Here is a 13,715-nt window from a genome sequence, read left to right as displayed (position 1 = left end):
CATCTTTCTTGCAGAACAATCGATCCTTAAAGCTCATTGCGTCCATATAAGCTGAGGATTACTTGGGAGAGCTGCAAAGAGACCAATCGGTAGAAATCAAGCAAAAAGATCGAGAAAATGCTGCAAGATTGCTGGGACAATTTGCGCCAAAAGGTCATTCACCACCTCAATCTTTTGGCCGGATATGAAACTCAACCTGTCCTCAGGGGAGAGGTCGTCGTCTACCGGACCTTCGGACGATCCAATCCTGCGAAATCGACTGCTATTAGTCTCTACAGCATCACTCGAGCTGATGAGAGTAAGCGATCTCAGTAGTCTAATGGACATGTAACGAAACTTGCAGTTCTGCTACTCTTGTGCTATAGACACAGGTTTCGGCAAGCTGAGCAGGGAGGCAAGCCTTCGAAACGGCAAGAAGACGAAGCATGACGGCGTCGAAACCACGACCTACGACGTCGTCTTCTACCTCGAGGCAGATTTCGGCACTCCTGGAGCGATAGCTGTGAAGAACAGGGGACGGCGTGAGTTCTTGCTCAAATCTGTCACCTTGGAGGTGTCTGAGAACCGCTCTGTTCATTTCGACTGCAACTCATGGGTGTATCCAATCATCAAGACCAACGTCGATCGTTTGTTCTTCGCCAACACCGTAAGTTGTTCGGTACCGTTGATCTGCGCCATTGCTACTGCTAGACCAGTATCTCTGCATCATCATCTCGCCATCCATGTGTTCGATCACAGAGCTACCTGCCAAGTCAGACACCAGCAGCCCTGCAGAGCCTCCGGCAAGAGGAGCTCGCTAATCTCAGAGGGAACGGAAGAGGGGAGAGGAAGGAATGGGAACGCATATATGACTATGACCGCTACAATGATCTGGGAGACCCAGACAAAGGACTTCATCATGAGAGACCCATACTGGGAGGAACAAGGAGCTACCCATACCCTCGAAGATGCAGAACAGGAAGACCCCTTAGCAATCAAGGTACAGCGTTCTCTCCAAGTTTTGGTCACCTTCTTGATGCCAATCCCCGTCCATACTTTACCATAAGTTTACGCGCTGAGTTCTTCTCTAAGATCGGGCGACTGAGACTCGCAAGAAAATCATCAACTTGGACTTCTACGTCCCTCCCGACGATCGTTTCAGCCCCGTCAAGCTTTCCGAGTTCATATCGAATTCCATCCGAGCCATCGTGCACTTTGTGATCCCCGAAGTGAAGTCAGTGTTTGAAGGATCTATAAGGAACTTCGAGTCGTTTGGGCAGATGAGGAAGGACCTCTACAGCAGTCATAGGAGAAGCATCCTTGAGGGCGTGGTAATGGAGAAGCTGAAGGCTCTTGTTCCTGAAGAGTTCATCAAGGAAGTCGTTCGTGTAGTGAAGGAGAACCCATTGAAGTTCCCTATCCCGGAAGTCATCGCCAGTGAGCCAATTACACTATCAACCAATGTTAGGTTCTGGCAGGAAGTATCTAATGTTTGCTTTGTTGCATTGTAGCTGATGAAAACGCATGGATGAGCGATGAGGAGTTCGGGCGGGAGATGCTTGCTGGGCTTAACCCGGCAGTGATCAGATGCTTGGAGGTAGGAAGAAAAAGATTCAATCTTTGCATTTAGTAAACCGTTCTTTAATCCGGACAAGATTTAATGCAGAGATTTCCACCTGTGGGAAGAGGAGGGAAGGTTAGTTCGATCACAGCTTCGCACATCGAGAAGAACCTTGAAGGTCTGAGTGCCGATCAGGTGAGAGCTTCTCCTCCATCTAATGTTACAGCTCGTTGAACACGAAGGACTGAGCAAAATGATGAAGGTTGTTCTTCTTGCAGGCTGTGGAATTACGCAGGATCTTCATTCTCGATCACCACGACTACATAATGCAGTACTTGAGGCGCATAAACGAGCAAGGGGTGTGCGTATACGCATCTCGCACTCTCCTGTTCCTACGCCATGATCAAACCCTGAAGCCTTTGGCCATCGAGCTAAGCTTACCTGGTGACGGGAAAGGGGCAGAGATCAACCGGGTGTTCTTGCCGGCAAGCCAGGGAGGTGAAAGAGCGCTGTGGCAGCTCGCCAAGACTCATGTTGCCGTTAACGACTCCGGCCACCATCAGCTAATCAGTCACTGGTGAGTTGACCTCAAATCTAAAGGTGTCAGGTGCTGCAGTGAGCAAAGCTTCGTTCGTGTCCGTGTAGGTTGCATACCCATGCGGCAGTCGAACCCTTCATCATAGCTACGAGAAGGCAGCTGAGTGCCATGCACCCCATCTACAAGTTGCTCGATCCACACTTCAAAGACACCATGCACATCAACTCACTTGCTCGGAGTGTACTTCTGAACGCTGGCGGCATCCTCGAGATGACGATGTTCCCGGGCAAGTTCGCCTTGGAGATGTCCTCCGCCATCTACAGGAACTGGCGATTTCGCGAGCAAGCCCTTCCTTTGGATCTTCTAAAAAGGTGATCAGAGATCCATTTGAATCGCCACGATGTCGAGCTTAATTCGTTGCTCAGTGTCAAATTTCTAGGGGCATTGCCTTGGAGGACCCCGGCGAACCCTCCGGCGTCCGGCTTCGCTTCGAAGACTACCCCTACGCCATCGACGGCCTCGACGTGTGGGTCGCGATCAAGACGTGGGTCACCAACTACTGCGCCTACTTCTACCCCGACGACCGCTCCGTCGCCTCGGACGTCGAGATCCAGTCATGGTGGCACGAGGTCCGCACCATCGGCCACGGCGACAAGCGCAACGACGAAGACGGCTGCTGGCTTCCTCTCGACTCCGTCGCCAACCTGTCCCAAACCCTGACCACGCTCATCTGGATCGCTTCGGCGCTCCATGCGTCCCTCAACTTCGGCCAGTTCGCCTACGCCGGGTACCCTCCCAACCGACCGACGCGGTGCAGGAAGTTCATCCCGCACGAGGGGACGCCGGAGTTCGCGGAGTACCTCCGCGACCCCGACAAGTACTTCCTTGAGATGGTGCCGGACCGGTTCACGACGACGCTGGGGCTGGCGTTGATAGAGGTGCTCTCCGGCCACACCGCCGACGAGGTGTACTTGGGCCAGAGGGCGTCCTCGGAGTGGACCGACGACTCCCACGTGCTCCACATGTTCCAGCAGTTTGGAGATGACCTCCGCAAGGTGGAGAAGAGGATCGAGGAGAGGAACGGCAACCGAGGGTTGAAGAACAGATGGGGACCTGCTCAGGTGCCCTACACGCTGCTCTATCCCGACACTTCAAATCTTGGCGCCGAAAAGGGGGTCACAGGAAGAGGGATCCCGAACAGTGTGTCGATATAGCATCTCAAGCGGTCTTCCTTCTCTGCTGTCACATGCTTGGATTTGATGCAGTGGTGTGTTGAGATCTTTCCTTTGATGCAGTAATGTTTCCAGGATTTATTGTGCACGTATGTGTTGTATATATACCAATATTAAACCTCTCTCTGTTTGATAACTATTGCCATATTTAGTTCCTCCATGGATTGATTGTCAAGACCACAAAAAACGATAATAACTATAATAATAACTGTAACCACCTTAATTTCCTCGTGGCCACTCGAGTGGTTTGGGCAATGGAGATGACTCCGACGCCAACTGTCTCTGTAGGGATATGCTTTTCTTGCCACCACCTAAATAGCATCCTCCTCTATATCCTCTCGGAGAAGCGCATCTCCCTCCTCTTGCATTTACGTTGGCTCTCTCGCTCCTCATCCTATTCCTCCTGTTACCGGTTCAAATTGGCCGCGAAGGTGCCCGAGGACATCTGCTTCCTCCTCCGCCTCCTCATTTGGAAATCCACCATCTCATATTTCAGGTGCCGGCCGCGAGACTGGCGTCGTCCGGGACAGGGATGGACCCGTCGGAGCTAAAGCGGGTCTTCCAGATGTTCGACCGGAACGGCGACGGCAGCATCACGAAGAATGAGCTGCAGGACTCGCTCAAGAACCTGGGGATACACATCCCCGAGGAGGAGCTGGCGGCGATGATCGAGAAGATCGACGTGAACGGGGACGGGTGCGTGGACGTGGAGGAGTTCGGGACGCTGTACCAGACGATCATGGGCGAGCGGGACGAGGATGAGGACATGCTCGAGGCGTTCAACGTGTTCGACCAGAACGGGGACGGGTTCATCACCGTGGAGGAGCTGCGGTCGGTGCTGAGCTCGCTGGGCCTCAAGCAAGGGCGCACCGTGGAGGAGTGTAGGAAGATGATAAGCAAGGTGGACGTGGACGGTGATGGGAAGGTCAACTTCAAGGAATTCAAGCAGATGATGAAGGGCGGAGGGTTCGCGGCCTTGAGTTAGTAGCAGCCGCATGGTGGGAGAAGAAGAAGAAGAAGAAGAAGAAGAAGAAGGAGAAGAAGAAGAAGAAGGACGAAAGAAAGCAGAGAGTGACGGGGAGGTTGATGCTCTTCACGTACAGGGTTGCAGACACTGCGGAGGAATTTGGAATTCAATGAGAGAGAAGGATCGACGGGACAACAAATCAACCTGATTAATTTGGTAAAGGGGTTTGACTTTATTCAGCGTTTCTTTCAACTGCCATAATGTCAATCTTTTTTGCTTAGCTTTGACATATGTTTCCATAATTTTGGGTATGACAAGATTCTTCGTGTATTGCACATCCCTTGTGATGGATGATTGATAAAAGTTATCATATAAGCTTCATAAAATTCAATCTATTGTGGCAAAATCATCTCCTTCAAAATCTGCAACACAACAAAATGAATCTATATGTTTACCAAAAACAGAAGATGGGAGAGACCGAGGTCAAGCTCCCAATCGAGGTCTTCTACTCGAGGGGGGTTGAGTCACCCTCGACAAATTTCAGGGGTGACGTGATACCACGGTGATCCTGGGTCCCACATAAATGAGTCGACGGAACTCGCTTTTTCGATCGGCAGATCAATTAGCTACTTCGATCCTGATCCGACCCGATAAGAGTATGCGGAACCAATGTATGTTACGGATTAGGTGGTACACAAACCCGACCCGGTACGATGACCGCTTGAAAGGGTGGGAGTGCTCGTCGCGGCCCGAACCCAACTCGCAAGCCCTCAGACGCGGGCGGCGCATCCCACCCGTGCGGCCGCTGCCGCCTCCGCGACAATCCTCCGCATCGATGGGAAGCCGCTCACTGATAGAAAGATGGAATCTGTCTCATCTCCTGCACTGTGTCTCTCCTCCGATCCCGACCTGCCATCCTCCTCTTATTTCCAGGTTAGTTTGATCTCCGGCTCTTCTTTCTGCCTCCGCTTTGATCCCTACGTTCTCTGAACTCTGCTCGTGATAGGTCCCGCACCATCCTTGAAGATTTTGATCGAGGGGGAAGAATCACAGGTTCCCTGCCGCCGAGGCTTTGGTCAAGTGCTAGCCCGAGAAGGTAATAGTTGGAAACATCTGTTATGCTATTGGTTTCTTTTAATTTAGTTTGCTTTTAGTAGGACTTGTTAGTTTTCTTGAATTCAGTCATGGTCCATATCACTTGGAATGGTTCTCCAACATTTTATCCCCAATCAGTACTATCTCCATCATCGTCGCCATCTAATAAGTATTTGTTGTTCTGTCTTTTTTAAGGATTCCGCACATCCATCTCAACATCGTCATCATAATTTTGTACTTGTTGTTTTAGTTTTGAGTTGTCGGACATACGAGTCCATCTGTAGCATTGTTAAGGCTATCTGCGTGTTATTGATTTATCCGGAGCAGAGATAGAATGTTAGAAACTACATATCTGGTATTTGTTTGACTTTTGTTATTCACTTTCATAAAACTAGCATGAAGAACTGGTGACTTTTTAGTTACTGGTGAAATAGTTGGAGCAGTTCTAATGATTTCCGTAAGGTTTCTAATCAAAGTTTGGTAGGTGGACTGCCAGAATTGTGAATGGTTTTTATGCTGGTGGTTTCCGAAATATTCACACCAGTCAACCACTTAGCAATACAGGCCAGGTTGTAATGGATCCTCAAAAGGATACACAAAATGTGGTACCTGTTAATGACCATAGCACCACAAAAGTAAAGAGGAAAAAGTTGAAAGGCAGAAGAGCTGTTGTAAAGTGGCTCAAGTTCTTTAGGTGGAAGAAGAAAAAGGAGTATGAAAGAATGACCGCTGAAGAGAAGATATTATACAAAATGAGAAAGGTACACCCATTGTTTTATCTTTGCTTCATTCTGTATGATATGTACAACTTGAGAATGATTCAATATTTGCATCTTTGATTTGTTTCACATAATAAGATCATCTGATTGGTTAATATTTAGTATGATTATCGAATTGGTTAACTATTAGTAATAAATGTTCGTGCCTTTTTTATAAATAGAACTTCAACTTGACACTAATGTATTATTTGGATAATCTGTCCTCTTAATCTTGTTGCAACATATCTTGCTGTGTCACTCTTCTGTAGGTTTGTATGGTTGTAGCACATATGCCAAATGTGTAGGTTGTAGCACATATGCAAAAGTTCTCTTTCCCTATTGATGTAGTCGATAAGCAGCAAAAGAAATCAGCATGAAGCTTTTTGCTTAATTTTCTTGGAATTTCACCTTCCCACTTTGACCATCAAAAGCTTTAATTATACAAATCTATTAATTACTAGCATATCCTCTATGTAGATGTTTCTTTTTGTGTTTTCTTCATTCTATATCTGCTGCTTTTTACTGTAGTCATTGTTCCTGCTGTCAAGTTGTGTTTTAAGTCAATTATGACACATAAGAGTTACTCGCTTATTATTACTGCTTGCTGATCTTGCGAAAGAACATTTTTTCACAACTATGGTTATTTGGTTGCAGAAAATTTTTCTCAATCAAAGTCCTTAGGGTAATATCTCGGAATGCTCTATATGATTATTGGCCTGACTGTGACCACTATATAGTCTTGTGAACTGCCAAACCTCTATGTCCTTGCTTCTGCCGTATTTTGCTGAAAGAGTTATCACTAAATATGCTGTGCAGTCATCATTAATTCCATGCACGTCTCAAGAATCTACTTTCTTGCCTATTTGATCCATAAGCCTGTAACGAAGTCACCATTTTGGTTAGCTGCAAGTTGAAGTATGTAATATTTGTTTAGTCACATAAGGTGCTTGGCTTGTAGCCTTGTACTAACAAACTTAATTCATTACTTCATACTTCTGTGGTTCGTATGTTAATCACCATCATCAGAAGCATGCAGATTTCTGTGTTGATCTTTTTTATGCCATGTTCTTTTATGTGGATAATTACATATGTTGCTGCAATCATTTTCTATTCACCTGCAGTGAACATTAATTTCACTATAATAGCTTATGAGCATTAAAATTTAAATGAAGTTGGAGCACATGGTTCTTTTTTCTTTCTTGAAGAAAAACGTTTTTTTTATTCATTTAATTTTGTATTTGATGCTCGAGTATAATGCTAGTCATATAGTGGACAAATAATACTCCTATGTTGTTAACTCAAGATTCCTTACCTTAGTTTGTTTGAGTCACAGATTGTCAACTAATCATCCTGCAATGCTTGTGCAATTGTTTCAGATTGTTGTTTCTCTAAACTAAGTTTATGTTGCTTTATTTTGTTATGCTCAAAATATAAAGGGATTCTAGGTAACTCTGACTATTTTATCATTGCTAAAAGGCTAAAAGAAAGGAAGAACGGCTTGTTGAGGCATTGAAGAAAATTGAACCTGCAGACTCATCAGAGCCTACCCATGACCCAGAGATACTTACTCCAGAAGAGCACTTCTACCTCCTCAAGATGGGTCACAAATGCAAAAACTATGTACCCGTTGGAAGGCGTGGTATTTTCCAGGGAGTGATTCTCAACATGCATTTGCACTGGAAGAAGCATCAGACATTGAAGGTTATCGTGAAGACATTCACCCCAGAGGAAGTTCGTGAGATTGCAGCAGAATTGGCTAGATTAAGTGGAGGAATTGTGCTTGATATCCATGAGGAGAATACAATTATTATGTACAGGGGAAAGAACTATGCACAACCACCAACGGAGATTATGTCCCCGAAGGTTACTCTTTCAAGAAAAAAGGTATGCCTCTTTCTCTGACAACTTGTTAACTACATGTGATGTATATCATTTGCTTTCTTCTTTTTAAACTGTCCCATTATATTTCATTCAGGCCCTTGATAAGTCCAAGTATAAAGATGCCTTACGGGCTGTCAGGAGGTATATTCCTAAGCTTCATCAAGACCTTGGTGATCTACAAGAGCAGATGAAAAGAGAGGGAGAAAGTAAAAGTAAGACAACTGAAGAAGCTGTTTCAAATGCTGTTGATAACAGAATAATTTCCGATTGCCAAATGAAAAGCTCTGAGGTGCTTGATGTACTAGAAGATGGAAACAGTGAGCCAGTTGAAGATGATTCGTTGATGGAATCAAGTTCTTGGTCAGAGACGGAAGATCTGTCAGACATGTTTGAGACAGATTCTGATATGGAGGTGATGGAGAAATCAGAGCGTCCTCTGTATTTAGATGAAGTGGAAAAATTTCCATCAAATATTGATGAGGAGCCAAAGGATTTTGAGGAGCATCTACGTCAAATTGCTGCTGCCTCAAAGCGGATTGACCTTTCTACTAAAGATGTAAAACTGGCTGACTTGGATGCCGTTGATAAGATTTTCTTAAGAGCCAGCTCCTTATTGAAGAAAAGAAGATAATGTACAACCTGAAGTACATGGTTATTCCATTATTCTTCTTAAGCATATCATTTGGATTCCTTGTCCATCATACTTAGCTCTGGAAAATCTTCCGAGATGTACTGCACGGATACTCCCTTAATTTGTTTAGTATTGATTTTCTCATTGTATGTCCAAATTTCTGAGAGAAACTAATTAATTTATTTTACCTATGTAAACATTAAATTTTAGAGGGCTTGATTCTGATACTTCTTGTCCAGATATATATAGATACAGAAAACAAATATATTCACATGTCCAACCTGTGTCAGGTATTTTCCATAAACAGATACCAAGTTTCAATCCTATGTTTTTCGGAGAACATTTGATCTTACGTGCTTTTCAATCTTCACCAGGTTAATTCTTGGTGGTTTCCCCATTCTGCAGGAATTAGGTTGGAGAAAAGTTCTTTGGAGATGGTCATTACTTATATGCAAAATGAACATGCAAAGCAATGCAGTGTTTGCGGCTAGTCACATTGTTGCTATCTGCTGAGTTTGCTGGTTTCTCATGAATATGGCATTTCTCATCTTGTTTGAACAGGATCTTTATGCCCAAAGCACATCGGCTTTCTAATATGATGTGCAGCTGCCTTACCTTAACTCAGGAATACTTGTAAGTTGCTTAACTCAGGTGCTGTTGCTCCAATAAGAAATATGCTTACTAGTTATACATGCTAACTGCAGGGATGCTTGTTTGCTCCGCTCGTTTTGTCTCACATTTGTTCTGTTTTTATTTGGCTATAATGGATAAACTTTTTGGATCAACATGCATGCAGTTTTGTCGTTTCCTATTCTGAGGCTTTTATTTGTTAGCATCTTTGTTAATGTTCCTTATTCCAGTTGGTAACCAAAGGCTGCTTTGAGGTTCCGTATTAATGTTGGAAGAACTAACCAATGAACCTAAGGTTTACTATTTTGGGTCAGTGACTCTAACATAGATGGCAATCTTCTGAATGCTACAATCTATTTGGGACGTATCATGATGGAAGAAGGATAAACTTTGAATAGGAGGATAAATTATAACGATTAGAAATGCCAATAGCAAACGAAAATCACCTTTTAGCATGTGAAATTAAGCTTTATTAAACATTTTAAATCTCCATGAGCAGATTCTGCAAATAATAGGGCTCCGTGCGCATTGCAGCTTTTGGTTTATTATATCGATTTGTTACACTAGTAGTGCATGCAGGTGCTTCTAGCAACCAGGAGGGACACCATGTCAGCATATGCAACATGAGGTCACGAGTGTAATATATCTTACAGAATGAAGATGATGCCATGATGGATTACACTATAATGAATTCTAGGTCAGAAGAGGGAATGAATTGTGTTACGATCTTAACTAAGCAAACAAGTTAACAGTGGCTCTGGACCCTGGAGCTGATGTTACTTCAACCAGCAGATACAGGCAGCAGCAGCTCCAGAAAGTAATGCACTTTCTCTTTCACTGTATTTCCAGTATATTGATCATAAACTTCTAATTTTATGGTCTTCTGTTTGAGTTTGCTGGTGCCCACAGATCAGCACCATTGCTTTGGGCAATCTTGAGTGTGGAGGCTACTGGCACAAGACACAGGCCACGGCTTCTGAGGCTGTAACATTCTCTCTCCTACAGATCACATCATAAGTGATAGCATGTTAGTAAAAGAGTTCAAAAGCTGCATTCCCTTATCGACTTCAGGATACAACTGAGGTACAGATGCTACTGCTGGATTATCTATTTATGTGATTTTAATGTTTGCTTTAGCCATTTTTTCTGTCTTGCACTGTGACAGAGGGTATGCTGTTTCTATGTTTTGCTTTTGCATATACAATCTTGGTACTTTAGCATGAAAGGTATCAGAGCTTAGTTTTAGAAACAGAAGACATTGGTCTATTCTCTGGGGTGATCAGAGAGAACTAGTTGATTAAAATTATGACTCACCTCCACTGTCTCAATCACTGTTGTCTGAAGATATGGAGCACTCAGCACCTGCAATTTACAGAGCTAGATGAAATTTTTTGTGGTAAACACAGCTAGATGAACCCCGTAATCGTTCTAAGCAGTCCGCATTCTAAATTTAGTTGAGCTACTCTGGTTGAGTTTAGTGAATAGGAATGCTGAATGATAGGCACAAAGAAGGGTCCAAGAGTGGGACCTGGACTTGATCATGTAGGAATTTAATATAAGCAGTGGCCTCTGAGAGAACAGATGCTGTATCTGACTGCATCCACAAAATTATTCTGTTAAGTGCCTATTCGATAGCAATCTTGAACAAGAAAGGCAGGTAAAGAGAGTAGCACTGCACCCACTAGAGTCAAGTTAATGTCTGCCTACCTTTCCAAATGGTGACACTAGCTGTTGTAGCTTCGCCACTCGCTCTCCAATCTTGTCCTTCTTTTCCTGATTGCCAATCTCAAATGATCATTTCTGTTTCATTCCTTTGGCTGTAAGTAGGCAACAGTGTCATGGGAGGAAAAGAAGACGGACCTTGGTGGAGATGTTGGCTCCTACTCCTGCTCCACCACCAGCCTTGAGCCTCTTCTCCCCACTGCTGTCCCTTTGACTTCTTGGCGGGCCGCTCACCTTGCTGGGAACAACAAAGCCATCATGGCTTCGTCGTTTGTGATCCACCATTTCTGTCATCATCATCTTCCTCTTCTTCTTCTGTCTGCGCTATCGTGTTGAACAAGATAGTCTACTGTTAGTTCTATGGTGAAGAATGTGCAACCAGACATACTAGTTTTAAAGTTGCAAGATATCATCACGAGTGGCCCTCAATTTTATGGTCTGTTTATGGTCTGTTTAAAGTTGCAAGACAAAATGGAATAGATCTGTTTATGGTCTTGCTGCGTCCTGCTACTCTATTGCAGTTGTCTCCTTGTCTCTCATGTTCCTAGACATTCTAGCACAGGCTAAACTCCACCCAGAATCTTCTGTCCTCCTCAGTTTGTTTATTTGGCTCTATTATTGATGCATTTAACCTTCTTCTCCTCCTCATAGGCCTGAAAACTTTGGCAGGGCATAAACCAATAAGCCAAAGAGACTATATTGACTAAACTTGTACCAAACCCCTGAAGGCATACCACATGGAAGGGCCTAATCTTATTTGAAGTGTGGCTTGTATCAGCTCAACTTGCAGAACTTCAACTGGAACCAGCCATAAGTAGAACCAACTTCCATCAAGATTAAGCTGACCAGGTTTTCTTGTCTGCTCTAATATCATCTACTCTTTTATATATATATATATATATATATATATATATAATTTTCTCTTCGGCTAAACCACAAGTCATCTAAAGGTTTATGATTGTAAACTAGAGTTATTGTAGATTGCAGTGGCATCTTTCTAGATATTGGCACTTTTGGTCCCATTTCGTACAGTATAAAGGTAGGCTTGAGTCTTCTACCCTTGTTTAATGTGCTGAATGCTGCAGGTGTACGTTCATGGACAGCTCTTATCAACAGTAAGCTTTTTAGTATAAGCTGTAGAAGTACAAGGAAGTAGTCGACTAGTCACTGTCCTGTTATCTATACCACCTGTCCTAACAGTTGATACAAACTGTCCCGAGTTGTAGTTATCATCCACAATCACACCTAACCTGACTTATTTAATTTTGCAGACTAACAACTCATACCGTTGCACCAAAATTTAGCAGGTAGTGACTACAGATGAGGTGATCGCCGGAGATCTCAGTTATGAGCTCACAAAAGAGAAAGTGAACCTACCAGGAACCGAGGAGAAAATCTCTGCAAGATTGATCAGCAGCAGCACGAAGAATCTCGTGATCGAAGCCGTTGGAATCTGCTCGCCGGAGATGTCGTGATCTCAAAGTCGCTCTTGCACTGGATCAAAACGAAGTGATGATAGAAAGAGAGAGAAGAGAGCTTCTGGTAACTACTGAGGGTTTAAGCATGAGGAGAAGGATTGGCACATCTATATAAACAGAGAGCTGAGGCAGTGGCAAGAAGTCTTGTGGTGATTGGAAACGGAGGAAAGAGACCTTCATGGACTTTTGTGACAGCTAATATCCAACCCATGAGAGGGCCCCTCATCTCTGCAAGGGTTGATGTCAGCCTCTTAAATCCAGTCTTACTCTTGAACTCTTCATATCTTTGTCTGCCACTGGAAATTGATAAGATGATTCCAAATCTTGTTGCAGGTTAGACCGAGCCTTCTGAAGAGGCTTGTCAGGGGTTGATAGCATCAAAACCAGCATTCTGATACGAGTTCGAACTGCTGTAGCTGGCTCATTCCACAGTGTGGATCATTGGATTTGCCTAGGTAGTAGAGGCAAAAGATTGTGCTACATATTTAATTAGAGGAGGTTGTATTTATTGATTTATAACAGGATCGTATTAATCGTGAAATTTGAGTCGATCGGAGGTGATTTCTTGCAATTCATGATGCACAAATTACGGGAGAATATGTAATGATGCGGAAGATTTCATTTCTGCTTGACACATGTTCTTTAGGACTTTGATGCACTTTGGATGGTGGTGGGAGAGAATTGATTTGTCTATTTTCCATTCGGTCTCATCATGATCGCTGATTCCTTGCGCGGGGCCCAACGCAGCGGAGTACACGGCGGCAGGTAGCGTTGGCCCCACTAGCTCATAACGTTTGACGTAACTAATTCTTTTTATTATTCTCACAAATGCAATAAAAAATTGCTTGGCGCGCAATCTGTCGGGTGCGGGGGTCCCACGTAAAGCAGGTGATTTCTTACGCGGCGGCCCCCACGTGCCCCGGCTTCTACGGGCCGGCGCGGGGGAGGAGGGAGGGAGGGTTAGACTGGCCCCCACCTGCGCGGGGTCCACGCGCTTCCGCCCCCCCGGTCCCCTCGTCACCTCCGAGTAGACTCCACCATCGAAGAACCGCTGCACCGATTCCGGTGGAAGATTGCTTCACGTGGTGGAATGGATCCATCCCAAGTGGTTTGAGATCTTCTTCTTCTTCCTCCTCCTCCTTCTCCTCGAGTTCTTTTGACCGTCAGACCGGCTGGTGAATCTCCAACCAATACCTGTTCTTCTTATACTGCAGTCCGCATGCAGCCCACCGAACTCCACCTA

At 44.5% G+C, this 13,715-nt stretch overlaps 4 protein-coding genes across 14 annotated transcripts; 3 read left to right on the top strand and 1 right to left on the bottom strand.

The window, feature by feature from the left end:
• On the top strand, positions 1 to 3,470 carry LOC135605458 (probable linoleate 9S-lipoxygenase 5). Of its 4 annotated transcripts, none has more exons than XM_065095575.1 (9): positions 1 to 298; positions 372 to 646; positions 739 to 979; positions 1,072 to 1,416; positions 1,491 to 1,576; positions 1,646 to 1,735; positions 1,819 to 2,117; positions 2,186 to 2,449; positions 2,518 to 3,470. In XM_065095575.1, exons 1-9 carry the CDS (start codon positions 118 to 120, stop codon positions 3,290 to 3,292), a joined length of 2,556 nt encoding a protein of 851 aa, XP_064951647.1. In that variant the 5' UTR covers positions 1 to 117; the 3' UTR covers positions 3,293 to 3,470. The 4 variants fall into 4 exon arrangements, with proteins under 4 accessions (XP_064951647.1, XP_064951646.1, XP_064951649.1 ...); XM_065095574.1 differs by having other exon boundaries at positions 366 to 646; XM_065095577.1 differs by having other exon boundaries at positions 366 to 646; positions 2,504 to 2,942.
• Positions 3,471 to 3,842: 372 nt separating this feature from the next.
• On the top strand, positions 3,843 to 4,402 carry LOC108951713 (calmodulin-like protein 3). The gene has a single exon (XM_018820531.2). It carries the CDS (start codon positions 3,843 to 3,845, stop codon positions 4,293 to 4,295), a length of 453 nt encoding a protein of 150 aa, XP_018676076.2. The 3' UTR covers positions 4,296 to 4,402.
• A 608-nt stretch (positions 4,403 to 5,010) lies between these two features.
• LOC135605456 (uncharacterized CRM domain-containing protein At3g25440, chloroplastic-like) lies at positions 5,011 to 13,104 on the top strand. Of its 7 annotated transcripts, none has more exons than XM_065095569.1 (10): positions 5,011 to 5,210; positions 5,284 to 5,373; positions 5,857 to 6,133; positions 7,607 to 8,014; positions 8,106 to 8,932; positions 9,048 to 9,275; positions 9,852 to 10,089; positions 10,165 to 10,355; positions 12,266 to 12,714; positions 12,806 to 13,104. In XM_065095569.1, exons 1-5 carry the CDS (start codon positions 5,113 to 5,115, stop codon positions 8,640 to 8,642), a joined length of 1,410 nt encoding a protein of 469 aa, XP_064951641.1. In that variant the 5' UTR covers positions 5,011 to 5,112; the 3' UTR covers positions 8,643 to 8,932; positions 9,048 to 9,275; positions 9,852 to 10,089; positions 10,165 to 10,355; positions 12,266 to 12,714; positions 12,806 to 13,104. The 7 variants fall into 7 exon arrangements, with proteins under 7 accessions (XP_064951641.1, XP_064951639.1, XP_064951638.1 ...); XM_065095567.1 differs by having other exon boundaries at positions 9,017 to 9,275; XM_065095566.1 differs by having other exon boundaries at positions 8,106 to 9,275; positions 12,302 to 12,714.
• LOC135605457 (transcription factor bHLH153-like) lies at positions 9,791 to 12,513 on the bottom strand. Of its 2 annotated transcripts, none has more exons than XM_065095572.1 (6): positions 12,372 to 12,513; positions 11,133 to 11,318; positions 10,980 to 11,045; positions 10,801 to 10,866; positions 10,587 to 10,634; positions 9,791 to 10,271 (listed from the first exon to the last, which is right to left on the bottom strand). In XM_065095572.1, exons 2-6 carry the CDS (start codon positions 11,292 to 11,294, stop codon positions 10,146 to 10,148), a joined length of 468 nt encoding a protein of 155 aa, XP_064951644.1. In that variant the 5' UTR covers positions 11,295 to 11,318; positions 12,372 to 12,513; the 3' UTR covers positions 9,791 to 10,145. The 2 variants fall into 2 exon arrangements, with proteins under 2 accessions (XP_064951644.1, XP_064951645.1); XM_065095573.1 differs by having other exon boundaries at positions 11,133 to 11,313; positions 12,372 to 12,511.
• Positions 13,105 to 13,715: the final 611 nt, after the last annotated feature.

The sequence above is a fragment of the Musa acuminata genome, chromosome BXJ2-2, assembly GCF_036884655.1.
Source record: "Musa acuminata AAA Group cultivar baxijiao chromosome BXJ2-2, Cavendish_Baxijiao_AAA, whole genome shotgun sequence".
Taxonomy (NCBI): domain Eukaryota; kingdom Viridiplantae; phylum Streptophyta; class Magnoliopsida; order Zingiberales; family Musaceae; genus Musa; species Musa acuminata.
Note: the sequence above shows the minus strand (reverse complement) of the source record. Positions and strands in the feature narration are given on the sequence as shown.